We start from the raw sequence: 15786 nt of genomic DNA, 5'->3' as shown, positions 1-15786 counted from the left end.
ATGGCCAACCAAATTTTTCACCATACATTTCCTATGAGGAAGCCATAAAAGGACAGTGCCCACCCATTACAGCCCTTTCCAGGGGAAGAGCCAGGACCTGGCAAGGGGAGGGGCACAAACAGGCAAGTTGTAGGTGGTTAGGAAGAACCAGATCCTCTTGTTAGTTGCTGCATTTTTGAAGCAACAAATAATCACCTCTTAGTAGTATCTCACTGTTGATTTTACCATTTTGGCCTTTGCAGATAGTTCAGATAGTTGTGCTGTTTAAAAGGCTCTGAATATCTTAAACCACAGCAAAACAATAATTACTTTTAGAGGAGCTTAGTACACACGAAGGTGGTGGGTGACAGTTTCATAGCTAGTTTGACTTTGGCTTGCTTTAGTTTCAGGTGAATTTGTAATAAAAAAGTATATTTTTGTGAGTTTTATAAGCTGATCTTGGCTCGGCATAAAGTTTTAATCAGAAGTATAGCTACTCCACAAGGTGAGGGGTAGTGTTGGGTGATTAATCGATTATTCAATCAATCTAGATATTTGTCACATCTTGTCATGTAGTAAACATCGATTTTTTAATTTGTGCAGCTGGGACGCCAACAACTTAATTTGTCTACAAGTGGTTTTCAAATTGTTTCAATTAATGTGCTGCTGTGTTGTGTACCCATGGCAGATGTAATGGCTGGTAGTCAGCGTGTGGCAGGTGTAAAGGTCAGGAACAAGGGAGCATGGCTGCTGAAATAAACAGCAGTAAGTTTGTGACAGGTGAAATGGCCAGTAGAGAAAACAAGCGTGATGGAGACAGTGCTACCAGATCTATGAATAACGCTGTTAATTTAATTTTAAAGCCAGGGAACATGCCTGGTCTTATTTTGGTTTTCTTCCTGGTGGTGGCAGTATGCCCAAGGATCTACAGAAGCCTGAGAATGTTTTAGTGTTTCAGGAAACATTGTTACCAATAAACGATCCCTGAAAAGGTCAACATGTTAGCCTTTTTTAGCTACTTATTTACCATGCTACAATTATCACACAATGTTACAAATATCGAGATTAAATCGAAAATCGAGATTATTTGGCTTCAAATGTCCAACACTAGTGATGGGGGGGGGGAGGGGGGGGGGGGAGGGAATTTGCCCAAATGCCCCATCCTGGATCCGCCATTGCTTTCCTGAACTTTTAATGGAGCCAAACCACACATGTATGTTGTTGACACATTTGCTGTCACCGCTAATCTGTATTTCAGGATCCAGCTCAACTTGTACATATTATACATGCTATGAAGTATGAACCATACAGCTGGTTGAAATAGTGTCTAAATTTCATTCAAAACAAATATGTAATACCAGCAACAGAAGGCCATCACTATAATTAAATATCACTTTAAATTAAGACAAGTGTAAAATATGATATGGCAGAACTTATCACAATTAATGTCTCAATATAAAAACCTACTATATTAATAACTATGTATTTGGTAATTTGTAGCATGTGACAACGTGGACTGGACAAGACTGTATAAAATGTTAACAATGTTGATAGTGATGTCACATACAATAATAGTGACATGATAGTGTTGTTCCAGTTCTCAGTACTGGAACTAAAAGTAATTATTCCAGTACCAGCAATTTTATTTTAGTTCCAGTTCTAGAACTGGAACAATAATTTTACTTTTCTCAATACTAGAACTGGAACAATAATTAATGTTTCTAAATACTGGAACTAGAACTGGAACTAAAATGAAAATTTATCAAGTACTGGAACTAATACTGTAACTGAAATTGGTCATAATCATTTAGTTATTATCAATAAAAATAGCAAATACAATGCTCATTACACAACTACAGTTAGTATGTGATAAAAGCAAGAACTGATAAGTATTCAATAGAATGATGTAAAAAGTTACATAGCTAGAAACACTGGGCTGAACTAGAGGACTGGACAACTGGACTCATGCCTTACATAAATATCCATTACATTTTTAGAGTTATTGTTTCTGAGGACAATTTTGGTTTTAACTTCCATGCTTTTGAGACATTGAACTTAGCTATACTGCTATAAAAGAAATGATATTGTTACACATGTGCAAATGAACCTATCAACTTTGCCCACCTGCATTGCTTGTTCATTTTTCTAGGGTTGCTTACAAATAACAACTTGTGTTAATGTTGTGAGCAAGAATTGCTTGCTAGTCAATCTTGAAACATGTGCAAAATAGCTATTAAAAATTGAAATATTATTTACAGTTAAACTCTTAGCTCTGTGTGCGTGTGCGTCCACCATCCTTCTTGTTCTTAACATTTAATATTACACTAGTGACATGTATCCTCTAACACAAGCTATAGGCATTCAAGTAAGCAAAATTAAGTAGCTGTAGTTTATCTGTCGATCTTGCTTTTCCATATACAAGCTGTAAGTTGACAGGTCCACCTACATGTATAGTCTAAATTTAGTGTTGCTGTGGAAAAAATACTGTAGTCACAACCAGTTTCCTAAATACTTGCAATAAAAAAAAAGAAACTTGTCTAGTCCATGGTTTATCCACTAGTCCAGTCCATGGCTTGTCCACTGGTCCAGTCCACGATCCAGTCCAGCAATTGTATACACCCAATGCAACACCGAAGTGAAACCAATAATTCTCACTACCTAGGTGTTTCTGTCATTCTGAAATGTGTTTATGTCTAGTTTAATATCATCCGTCATAATAAAGCCTTGGAGCATCAATGCTTTGCATGTATAGTTAGTTTTGTGGTAGTTGCTCTGCCTAGATACATAACACATTCAAATCAAAACCATAGTTTAGCGCACACTGTGTATTGTTTTAGAAATGGAGCACCAAACTAATTATGCAGAACTAAAAACAGAACTGTAATCTGAAAGGTTGTAGTTCTAGAACTAGAACTGTAATCTGAAAGGTTGTAGTTCTAGAACTAGAACTGTAATTCTAAAAGCTATGGTTCCAGAACTGGAACTAGAACTATAATTCTAAAGGTAATGGTTCCAGAACTGAAACTGGAACTGTAATTCTAACAGTTATAGTGCTAGAACTGGAACCGGAACTGTAATTCCAAAGGTTTATGATTCTAGAACTGAAATAACAAGCTGGTACTGGAACAACACTATGACATGAGTTAATTAAACAGGAGTATAAAGGGTTTAGAATTACACCATTAGGTCATGTCAACTTAATTAGTTGCTTCACGGGCCTAACAAACCCTCTTAAATTTTCTTAAGTAGAAAATGAACCACTACTGTAGAAACTCTAAACACAAGCTTCCAATGTACAAATATCTTCTCAAACACACTATGCAAGCTGCTAGTCATTTCAGTGAGACCATGTCCCCATTTTGTACTCTGATATCTGTTAACATTTTCATTTTGGTACTACAAACCCTACACATTGTATACTGTTGAGATGTTCACTAGTGAAACAACTGGTCAAGTTAAAGTGACCTCATCACCCACCTGGTATTTGACCGATCAGATCGTTGGTATCATGTTTAACAATAATCCCATTAACTCTCAAGTGACCACCTTGATTCCTCCATAATCTGTCCAGGTTGTCTCTAAGGGGGCAATAATTAGAGTAAATGTGAAATTTGAAAGTTCATTAGCACAAAACAGTCCAAATTAGACCTTTAGTCACATATTACCCACTAATACACACCAGCCCCTCGTCAAGTTACAGATCACATACACACGCACACACACACATGCACGCACGCACAACACACACGCACACACAGACCAGTAGAAACTACTGAACTGGTCAATACCAGCTGTGTAGTAAATTATGTACTAGCTAACATGAAGTGTTAAAGTGTGTAGGTCCTTGCCCAGACCACAATATCATACTCTAATAGAACAGTCAAAAATAGTTAGTTATTCAAATATAGTCACAACAAACGAATTGAAGAGGTTGTACAGTACAGCGTAATAATTTAACGGGGGGAAATTTTGACGAATTTGGCAAATTGTTGCAATTCATCAAATTATTCCTAGTCAAAGCTCACGTGACTGGTTAATTAGAATACTGAAGTCAGCACATTCATCAAAATTTTCCTTGTAAATATTTGACAATGGTGAATTCGTCAAAATTTCCCCCCCCATCAAATTATTACGCTGTACAGTATAACATATTTCTATAATTACTACATTACTTACTTCATAATTCTGTAATTATACACACAAACACATACTTGTTAAACAGCCGATCCTCCATGACAACAATATAACCCCTCTTGTCACCATAGCGTTGCAACCAATCAATATCTTCTGTTGAGTTGATGACATGGACCACGCCCCTTGTTTGTGTTGATGATGCTATAGTAACCACATCACCATGGATACAACATAATACACACAGACTGAGTTAAGAATTACTACAAGCCTGGAAATTTCTTAAAGAAAAACTTCATCTTAAAAAGCTTTGTGTATTTTACTCACAAGGTTATGTCAATATACCACATCAAACAAGTAACTACCACATCACCATGACAACCACTAGATTACCTGAGCAACCAATCTGATGAGTGGCATTTGTCAGACGGAAACATGGATACACACCCCCTAGCAAGCGGTAGATCTTGTCATCAATATTGGGATCATCATTAGCTGGAATATCACCATGGTAACAAGTCACACTATCACTACGGTAATAGTGTATAATTTACAACCACACATATATACATAGCATTCAATAACAACCTACATAGGTAGATGGTATATATAACAACAAGTATTGGAGGTACTGTCCATTAAAATATGACTGAATATAAACCACTCTGGTAAAATCACTTTATTTAAGGTGGCACTAAAGCAATAACGCACATTCCTGACAACAATCAACTGTGTCTTAATTTCATAGTGAAAACTAGTAATTAATTTTGCATGCAAATAAACTAAGATATAGGAATCTATCATCTGTAGTAGGGCTGAGCGATACTTCCATTTTAGTATCACGATCGATACTAAAGCCACTATTCACAATACTGAATAGTTCACAATACTGAATAGTTCACAATACTGAATAGTTCACGATACTTACAAATAAGTCAATAAGTCAATCATAGCTGGTGCTACATAGTGTATTGTCCAGTGTTCTGTAGGAAATCTTTAAAGGTAGCATCAAACTAGCCACTATCATCCTTGTTTACAGTAACAGATATTGTAACACATGCTTTGACGTTGTTATGGTGTTCACGCCTCTCTGCAGGGGAAACCAGATTATGACTTACAAGGATTCTTAGCCTAGATGGATTTTTAACCACAATAATGTACAGGCATGGTATCACGATAGTTAATAACAAAATTTTGCAATATTGATACTTTCAAAATATCGCGATATATCGCTCAGTCCTAATTTGTAGAGAGTAAAAAGTGTAGAACTGCTCACGAAGCAAGAAATTGGCAGTACTTAGTGTACCACAGAAGAGACGTTATCTCTCGATAACTTCAAGTTTTAGCTCCAATACGAATTATTCAGACACCATTGCTTACCATTCCTACGATGTTTCTGGCTGTTCAACCTCTATTTCATGTTTATAACAGGCATAAGGTAAGTCACAAACAAATAATTAGTGGCGCTTGTTTTCATTGTCAAGGTTGTTATTGTGTGTATGCATACACAGCTGATGTCATACGCAGCTGATGTCCTGTGCAGCTGATGTCATGTGCATGCAATAGTCCCGCCCTCTTTTAAACAATTGCTAAAGTGAAGTAGAAGTTGTAGCTACAGCAGAGTTGCGAGAAACCCGGAGTGTTACACATGCTATTAAAGTGCCACTGCCGAGCTATATTCAGTACATTCAGTCCTTCTACTCAGGACTAAACAGCATTCAGGAGGTGTCTACTTGCCTTTAACCCTTTACTCAAATTAGCTGAATCATTAAGCCATCCGTATGGCTACTGTTTTAAACTTCCAATTGAGGGATCAGAGACACTCCCTCCTCTAGACTCCTATATATATATATGAAGTGGCTGGTGATGAACCTCCTGGGTGGTACAGGGTATATGTGTAGTTGAATATATTTTGGACAAATCCTGTAAGATTGTTTATGACGATCAAGACGAATTCCTTATTTCAGAAGTTGTTTCCCTTCATGAAATTAAATAGAAACACTGTTCTAAAAGAGCTAGGAAGTTTGTGCCCATCGATAGAGATCCTGTCTCTACTAAACCTACCTACTCTAAAGTTTGTCAATTCAATAAAACATTCTCTCAATGGATATGCTGACAACGTTACCATGCTCTCAAGTGATATTGATGTTCACAAATCTGTGCTGCAATCATTGGATATTAGAGCTGCAGATATTGATCTATGTTTCAAGCCCTCAAAATGTGTCTAATTTTCGTATGATGGCTCCAAGCTCTTACTTCAAGGGATGCCTTTGTCCAAGGGATCAACACGATTGACCACTGAGGGGTAAACCAAATTTTTGGGAAAGCTTATTGACATATCGTTAAATGCAGCCAAGAAGGCTGCAGGTAAGTGGATGATTAATCGTTTGACTGACTTGCTAACTACAACCAACTTACTTCCCATACGTGGTGAATATAAACTCTGGATTTACAGGAACTACATCATCTCTTTACTGCGATTCCATTTGTGTGTAGATGCAGTTTCAAGCTGGACTATTTCAAGGTTAGAGTCTACTGCCACTCGTTTCCTCAAGAAATGGCTTAAGTTGCCCCGTAGTGCTTCTAGAGATATACCATACTACCCAAGAGTTTGTTGTCCCTGTATTACTCATGTATCCAGGGAGGCAAAGCTCAGTCTGCTGTCCTGTGTCAGGACCCTCGGCTTCAGGAGTTAGGCCTACAGCTACACCTTGGGAATGTTGTTTTGCAGTAACAACAATGAATACTCCATCTTGGTAAAACAGATAACAGCTATCAGTTTTACCATCTGCTCGTTCCCCATATTTAAAAGCTACAACTCAGCTTGCACAGTACAATAAATCTCAATGTGAAAATCATTTGCAGACACTCACCGTCCAATCCAAGTTTGGTAGCTCTGCTGAATTGGAACGCTCCTGCAAGCCTTGGAATAGGCTACTGGCTGGGTTTAATCCTGGCCAACTAGCATTTCACTTATGAGCCGCTTCTGATACACTACCCACTGCTATCATTCCGCAGAGGTGGGATTCTACCCGACCTACAACAGCACACGTCTTGAATGGTTGCCCTGTTGCATTAAATCAGCAGCGTTACACTTATCATCATAACCAGGTGCTTTCTGCTCTAGCCACTACGCTTGCTAAGGCTTTTGCTGACTGTCCATCTATTCAAGTGTTTGCTGACTTACGAAGCTCCTCAAGCTACCATTCCAACTTCGATTCTGATAACTCCATATCGCCCTGATATTGTTGTGTACAATTCGCAAGTCAATTCTGTTGCTATGTTGGAATTGACCTGTCCACTAGACTCTGCCCATCATCTGGAATCAGCACAGAATAGAAAGCAATCGAAAGTTGAATATTTACAATTATTGGCAGAATTGGACAGATTAAGTATCTCCAGTTATTATGAAATTATCGAAATTTCAACACTTGGCCATTACCAACCAGCCTCCATTGGAAACTACCTTAATTTCATCAAATTTTCCAACCCTACCATAACTATCTCCAAATCTACTGTAAGGAAGTGTTTAGATGATGCTGCCTACCAAAGTATTCTAGCCTCTGAGAGGATTTTTTGGCTAGGAATAATAAAGAGTGGCTGGATGTGACTAGTATTAAATAATTTATATAGCAAATATATTCACACCCTTACCATGCCCACGCAGGTTCTTCCTTAGAACCATACACGTGGTCGCATATGACCGAGGACTATCATATTTTCTGTAATTTATGTACTTTCTGATGGTTTTCTTTCTCTGGCAGTAATATTATGGCATGTTACATCATTAGTATTTGCTATGGCTTCTTGTGTGCGTCATTGCTTTATCGCCACCTTAAGTGGCCAGTAATTCTTCATAATTCCATTTATAGTAAAGAAACTGAGCACGGCTCCTTTGAAAAGCATGAATAATGTTACAACAGTAGCTGGCAGTCTTACAGAGCTTGCTCACTGAGATGTTCCATTATGATCTATGGGCTTCCATGTTTCTTCACACATGACCAAAAACATGTTGTCAAAACATGTGCTCAAACTAATACAATAGAATACACTTGAGAACTACTGTACAGTATGTGGACTACCAATAAGTTAACTAGGACATTTGTAAGTCAAGTAACATTGCTACATTGATTGTTCCCCATCTTTAAAGTGGCAGACATATACCCAGTTATATTTGACTGTTTAATTTTATCCTTTATGACTGTTCTATTAGACTATATTGATCTTAACATTGTGATCTAAACGGCTGCATCCTGTATAACAAGTAGAGGTGTACCGATAATCAGAGCAGCTAAAATATCGGCTACCAATATGGCATTTTTAAACCAATATCAGTATCAGTACACCACAGTAGGAGGACCGATATCGCTACCGGTATTTATACAGCAATAGTTTGTACATAAATGGATTATATATTGGTTTTCTACGTTATCCATGTGGCTGTTCAGTGGCAGTGGCTTATTGTTCACTGTACAACAAGCACTATACACTACGAGACGCCATATAAATACACGTGATTCTAGTGTTTGTTGCTGGAAAGCTTATCAGTCTTTAAAAACAAAGCAGTTATATAGTACCTTTGTAATAAAAAGAAAAGTCACAGGATAACCAAGGAAACCTGCTGTACCAGCCTTCGCACAAGCAAATAAAATGCAGAGTAATGCAGAAATATCCGTTTATACATAAAAATGTTTGTGGGTGCCTAATTGTCTGGATTACACAATAGAAACCCAAACTGCTATTACCACAGGCATAGAGTGAGTAATGAATATATCCACATGTTATTGTGGAGTAGGTAACGTACAGTTTTGCATAGATTATCTGTGACTTTTGTTTGTGATGCAAACATTGGATCAACTATTGGTTATCGGCTTCTTTTGGTGACATCAATATTGGATATCGGTACATGCCAAAAACCCATATCGGTACACCTCTAAAACAAGGCTATGAATAGTTGATTATAATTCTTCTGTTTGTGTGTACAGGTCACCTCATCAACCTCCCTCTATAATACACTAGTCAGCCATAATGAAACTTTAGTGGAGCTACTTATATTCATGAGGGCAGTGATGGGTTTTCAACAACTCAACATGCTCCAATGTTCTCACTGCACACTTTTCTAACCTCCCCCCCCCCCCCCCCCAACCCAGCAGGCACTATTAGTGCCTAATCCCCTAGTACACACGGGAGAGGCAGAACACTACTTTGATAGGTGCATAAATTTGGTAAAATCATGGATGGGCCTTGCTACTGGTAAAGCAATAAAACACTTACAAATCATTAACACATAGTAGCTGGCCTATTCTCCAGGTTAAACAGTGTATCCATTGTACATGCTTCAGGATCTAGTGTCACGTGATCAGACAGCTTTTTTCCTTTTGGGGACAAATACAGTGGTTTGGCCATCGTCTGCGTGTATATCTATGGTTTGGCCAACTACACATCTTGCGATTTGGGTTCACTTCTTACAGTTAAGTATAATGCGATGTTTACTGGTGCTCATTAATAAGAATACTCACCTGTTATACACACAGCGATACAACACGAGATAGTAATCAGTAGCGGATAATGTGATAACATCGTTTAACCACTTCTACTCGACTAGCAGCCTCCTCTGTAGCAGTACCAGGGAAAATGTACGATATTCCGTAAATTATTAGTGTTACTAACACATGATGTGTGTCCGGTCAGCTACACCCTCGGCTACGTCTTGACTTCTTCAATCAAGTTCTCACACGTAGATCAGGTAAGTGATTTAGTTGTTATATGTTATTCAGCAGTTATAGGGACAACGGTTTAATATGCCTTAGCCCATTAGTAGTGATGTCCAACAAAAAAAAAACCGACACCTCTCAATTAGCACATATGATACACCCCATATAAAGCACTACTAACATGCAACTTCTACCAAAAATTTCAGATCAATACTGTATTGTATAGTGAAGTTACAGCTATTACGATGTCATTAAAAATTAGGCCCATTTTACATAGGAAAAATGGCACTGAAGGGAAAATTAGCTAGTGATTTCTACATTTTTTAAAATAAAACTAGACCGACTCAAATTGTTCATAAACTACTAAAACTATTCTTAACATGTCTACAAATAAGTAGTGGGACATAGTGCTTTCAACCATGTATCAAACTTACAACGGAAAATTCAGTACTGCTTCTGCAAAATTAGTTTAATTCTAGAGCAATGCCTTCAGTAATCCCATTTAAATCTATTGAATTATTTCAGCATACAGCCCTATCTTATCACACAGCTGTCCAATGCCAATATTCCATCCATTCAATGACAAAAAAAGCAAACAAATTGGATTGCGGAGCTAGTATGCACATTGCTTAGCTCAACTACATTACAAATATATCAAAAACAACTTAATACACTCGACTGCTGTGCGTACATGAGATAAATATAGTGTTATACTGCATACAGCCAGTAAAATAGGGTATAAACAGTGTTGGGCAAGTTACTTTGTAAAAGTAACTAGTTGCATATTACTTGCAACTGAACTATTTAGTTACAGTTACATATTACCCCATAAAATAAAGTAACTGTAATAATATTACATATTATATTACTTTGTGTCCACAGCCTTAAGCTGTCACGTGTGAAACTACCACCTTATCACGTGACATGATTGCGTTGTTGGACAATGTGCAAATCTTGGTTATAAGTAAGAAGCTGGTGAATAAGCTTCATTCAGTAGGCCTCGTTACTTTGTTGTGGTTAGGCGTTACTCAGAGGATTACTAACGAGGTTAGTAACTTTGTTACTTTTAGTAATAATATTACGTCATATTAGACTCGTTACAGTAATTATATTACTTAGGTAACGCGTTAAGTTTGTAAGTAAAGTAACTTGAGTTATATTACCTGTTTTTATAGTGTATTTCGTTATATTACTTTGTTACCACAAAAGTAATAATATTACGTAACGCGTTACTCCCAACACTGGGTATAAACACCTGCATACCTTACATTTGTGGCTTGTACGCTTTTGAAATCAGCACTATCAAAAACCTAGGAAACATGAAGTTCGCTCAAATCCAGCTGTAATGTCGTGGAAACACCATTGTACTGAAACAAGTAGCTAGTGCCATGACCGTAATACATTTTGTCTCAAATTATCTGAGGTTTAAATTTTAATGGACTTTTGACTTTGAAATACATACGATAACTTCGTAATTACAAAACGAAATAAGCTGGATTAAACTTTATTTAGAAACGCAGACATCCAGGAACGAAATTTCACTTAGTGATAACATGTTGAAAGTAAGTATTGGTTGTTAAAGAAGATTATACAGCCGTGTACTAACAATACAAGGTTGGATATCACTACCATCAATCTTGTTTCCCATCACCTAGTGCAACAAAGTTGATGTGGGCAGGAGGTGATTATTGGTTATTAATTATACACTTATTTAAGTATATAACTATTACTGCTCTATAATTACCCAGCAAGTATCCCTATTTTCTAAAATGAGTGCTAGAGGATTTTTGAATGAAATGGCGCCAGTGCCTCAATCTCTGCTTCACAGAGAGTTTTCTATGGTAGAAACTTCAAATAATGGACAGACTGTTTTTAATTTGTATGTTAGCTTTAATTTTAGCTTTATAATTAGCTGTAATTTTAGTTTTATAAGGCCACATAAACTTAATTATCAGTTTCTCATCTTCCTGTACTCAAAACAGCAGTGCAGAAGTGCAGATTTTTATTTTATTTTTTACTAACAAGATAGCTGAATTAGCTAGCTAAAATGACTCAAAATGCAGCTTTCTTAGACTGCTCTTGCAAGGTACCAACTATAAAAGGTGTTAATTGGCTTCCCTTAGCCATCAGTGGTAAAATTCTTGATGAGGTAAGAAAAACAGCGATGCGGGTGGGGGATGAGAAACTAAAATTAAGTTTATGTGGCCTAATTAGCTGTAATTTTAGTTTTATAATTAGGATGTTTATTTTCATGCCATGTCCACAGCTGATCCAAATTGGTCAGATATGTGGTTGAATGTTGACCGAGGATCCATCCATATACATGTACTTAATTTTCATTTTTGTTCATTCATGATGGTGTTTTAAAAAAAAAGAAAGTTCTCATTCACGGACTCCAACAGCATTTACCTGACATTAAGTCTATTGCTGATCTTCCAGGATATCTTGCTAGTGTCTGTCCTCCAACAATTGAAGTTGGCTGTCTAGGCCATTTCATGCCAGTAACCATTACAAAACTTAGCAATGTGTGCCATCTACCAAAGAGTACAATATGCTGTATACTTCAGCAGGCAGCTCATGTTGCCATCTCCTGTTCATATAGGATATTTAATGCTGGGCTTCAGCATCATGGGATGTAGTCAATTTGTTGAACTGTTTATATAATTATTTACTTTTGTAAGTAGCTACTTTTTTTTTGTCTCGCCAGGGCGCCAGTTATTATTCTTTTTTTAATAACTTGGTAACCCTGAAACTATAGACTCCTGACCCCTTAATATTGTACATGCAATTGTCAAATTATGATGTTATCATCATCATATTATGCAGAACTATTGCATTTATCTTACCACTTAGTGATTCTCTGCCTCCCTCTATCATGAAATAGTAAATTCACGTAATCTATAATCAAATAATTAAAATTTGGTGTGACTAAGGGCAGCCTTGAAGCTTTGTAAAGGGAATTTGTGGGAACATGATAGACAAACTATAAAACAGTTGAGAAGACATTTCAAATATTTATATTGCTCAAAGCGGTTTGTTCAAATAATGCTGCTTTAGCAGTGCACAATGACGTAGCAAGAATTATGGAATAGTTTACTAATGAAATGCTAAATTATTAATTTGATAATTTTGTAGCATGACTACAAAACAAAAAACATATTATTAAGATCAATAATAGCATGCTAATATGTATCGTACAGTATGGTAGTACTGTATGAGAGCTTTCTGACAAAAAATAATATTGATCAGAAATCATCCTCACAATACCTTCATGATGCCTTGCCAGTATTGGTTAGGTATAACAAGCCCAAAAGTGCCTTCAGTATGGCCTGAAAAAAACTTCCAAAAAGGTTGCTATGAAAGGCGTAATGTATTTCACACTGACTGAGCTGGAAACAGCTTTTAAACAATAATCCAGACATTATCCATTGCTTACAACACTGGAGACATCAATACAACTGCTGGTACTGCTCTTCTTTTCAAATCATGAAAGTAGTGCATGCACTAATTAATTAGAATACACTTATGGTACATGAGTACTAGCAGTGATAAAGTGTGATAGAGGATATTGTTGTAGCGTAGATGTTTTCCTTTGTTGCTTCAGTACTTAGCACTAGTGTTAGGGCTGTAGTGATGAGCCAGTTTATTTGCATAGCCCCATCACCTTGCCGATGCCAGCTATACCTGCTAAGAATAATTACTGGCTCATCGCTACAGTCCCCTAATACAGTCTTGATCTTGGGGTATAGACTGAATTAGGGATTAAATATTCACTAGTATATCTGGAGGTGTAGGCGACCTCCCTTCTATTAGATCTTTTCCATGACTGATCGTCATGGGAAGGATTTAACAGTATGATGTTGTAAGTGTTCTACTGGCATTATTACAATGCTTGCATGATGCTTCAGGCATCCCCAAAAACATGCCAGCACTATTGGCCAGTGCCTATCAGCAACTCGGATAAATATTTTTTAAATTTATGCCGAAAAAGTGCTCTGGCTCTGAAAACTATATTTTTAATAGCTAGGTTGATTGTTGATGCTTAATTTGATCACTTCTGCTCGCTGACAGGTCTATCAATATATTACAGGTAAGATTAGTATAGTTGCATGAATGCTAAGAGCATGATCGTGTTTCACGTGCATGTATCATTCAGTAATTTCCTGTAGACCCACTTGGCTTGGAATTTAAATTTATTAGCCAGTCATCCAGATAGTCTGGTGCAGCCTTCTCGGTCTATCATCCTGGTAGATTTGCGTATAACATTTTTGTTTTTGTTTTATAGGTAACAAAAGAGAAGGCTATTTCAAGTACTAGGCTAATTGCTATACTGTCAGCAACACATTTTCATTGCAGCTCTAGGAACACAACCGGTTAACTACTGGCTGACACTGATCTGGACAGAGGCTGTAGCTGCCTGTAAAATATGGACACAATGTTAATACAAACAAGCTATTACAGAATATATACCAGTTTCAGTGGGTAAATTGTGCCTTATATATGATTAGCAACAAACTTAATAATTATGTTGTACAAGATTATGGCACATTACAACTGTTTTACACCTACAATACTCCTAACTACACTAATTCATAATTATGGACACAAGGTTGTTTAGTGTCAACAAGAAATTAATTAAATGTCTTTAGATTGTTAGATTACAATATGATTATTTCCTGTATGACACAGTGCTAGTGTATGACACAGTGCCGGTGTATGACACAGTGCCGGTGTATGACACAGTGCCGGTGTACAGGCTGTACTGGAGTTTTCATTGCCTTGTACATTACTACAACATATCAAAGATCATGATTGGATAGATATATTTAACATAGCTTGTAAAATGAGAAAGCAAAGAAATCACATGATCCAAACAGAGGTATTGAATGTTAGATCTAGACCTGATAATTACAATGTGATGTAAATGATTTCAGGTACAGTATATTTTTATCCACAAAGCAATGCTTGATGTAGTTTCAGCTTGCACTGGTGCTAAGCCGTATGTCATACACGTAAGGAGTTTAAAATTACAAGTTTGCAAATTTTACTCTGTATTGCAACCTCATTCTATTCTGATACTACATGTGTAGTAATTATTTTATTTCTGTTTATTTATTTATCTACACCTTGTAGGGAAGCAGAAGGAACATTATCACAAACTTAAAATTTTACAATTTTGCAAATTATGTGACATACTGTAGTTGATATTTTATTTTTGTGAATTACTGCTTTATAATCAAACCATTATCTATGTAGAGCTGATGTCCAATAGGAACATTCCCAACAAGCTATGTTGTAACAGCTATATTATCTCTTGTTTCACTACTAATCTTTTTTTACTGTATAAATTTTTAATTATACAGTCTCAGTTTTTTTGTTATCATACACTATATATTAGGAATCCTGGAGGTTTGCCCTTTCTCACGAAGAAAATCTATTGATCAGAAACCAGTCTTAATTACAGTGGAACTTGTGTTAATGGTCAACTGAATTAAGCAGTCACCTTTATATAACGGCCATTTTCACAAGGTCCCAAATATTTTAGAATGTGAAACTATGGTCTGTATTAAGAGGTCACTTGTCTAATGTGTATAACAGCCAGCCAATTGTATACATAACTTCAACTCTCAAACATATATAGTGGTCACTGCCTTATAATGAACAGTTAGTGGTTTAGCCATGGTCGGCACTGTTTCAACACTCACAATTATACCTTTCAACAAACTTGCAATTTTGCCTTTCATATAATCTGTCCAGCTACATTGCTTAAAAGTATTCAGTGACCATTAACAGCATTAGTAACAAGCTCACCTTATAGAGTTTCTGTATAATTATTAACCAAATGGAATATCATACAGTACGATAGTACTGTATAGTAGGGACAATGAAGGTGTGGGCGTGGTCTGCAATAAAATATCACCCAAACCTGCCTTGAATTTTCCTCATGACAACATGACAGTAT

The 15786-nt window shown here is 36.7% G+C and overlaps 1 protein-coding gene and 1 long non-coding RNA gene across 3 annotated transcripts in view; one reads left to right on the top strand and one right to left on the bottom strand.

Annotated features, from left to right (window-relative positions):
• Positions 1-9802, bottom strand: part of LOC136251919 (nicastrin-like) — a 29584-nt gene extending 19782 nt beyond the window's left edge. Inside the window, exons 1-4 of the mRNA XM_066044313.1 lie at positions 9630-9802; positions 4504-4605; positions 4191-4314; positions 3457-3557 (exon numbers count right to left, since the gene is read on the bottom strand). Of these exons, the coding sequence (XP_065900385.1) occupies positions 3457-3557; positions 4191-4314; positions 4504-4605; positions 9630-9690 (388 nt within the window). The 5' untranslated portion in view covers positions 9691-9802. The remainder of the gene's footprint in view (positions 1-3456; positions 3558-4190; positions 4315-4503; positions 4606-9629) is intronic.
• On the top strand, positions 9796-15081 carry LOC136251928 (uncharacterized). Of its 2 annotated transcripts, none has more exons than XR_010699276.1 (4): positions 9796-9856; positions 11573-14703; positions 14759-14836; positions 14958-15081. It is a non-coding gene; the product is annotated as an uncharacterized lncRNA (long non-coding RNA). The 2 variants fall into 2 exon arrangements; XR_010699281.1 differs by having other exon boundaries at positions 9800-9856; positions 14110-14703.
• The last annotated feature ends 705 nt before the right edge of the window (positions 15082-15786 follow it).

Source organism: Dysidea avara, chromosome 1 (genome assembly GCF_963678975.1).
Source record: "Dysidea avara chromosome 1, odDysAvar1.4, whole genome shotgun sequence".
Lineage (NCBI taxonomy): Eukaryota > Metazoa > Porifera > Demospongiae > Dictyoceratida > Dysideidae > Dysidea > Dysidea avara.
Note: the sequence above shows the minus strand (reverse complement) of the source record. Positions and strands in the feature narration are given on the sequence as shown.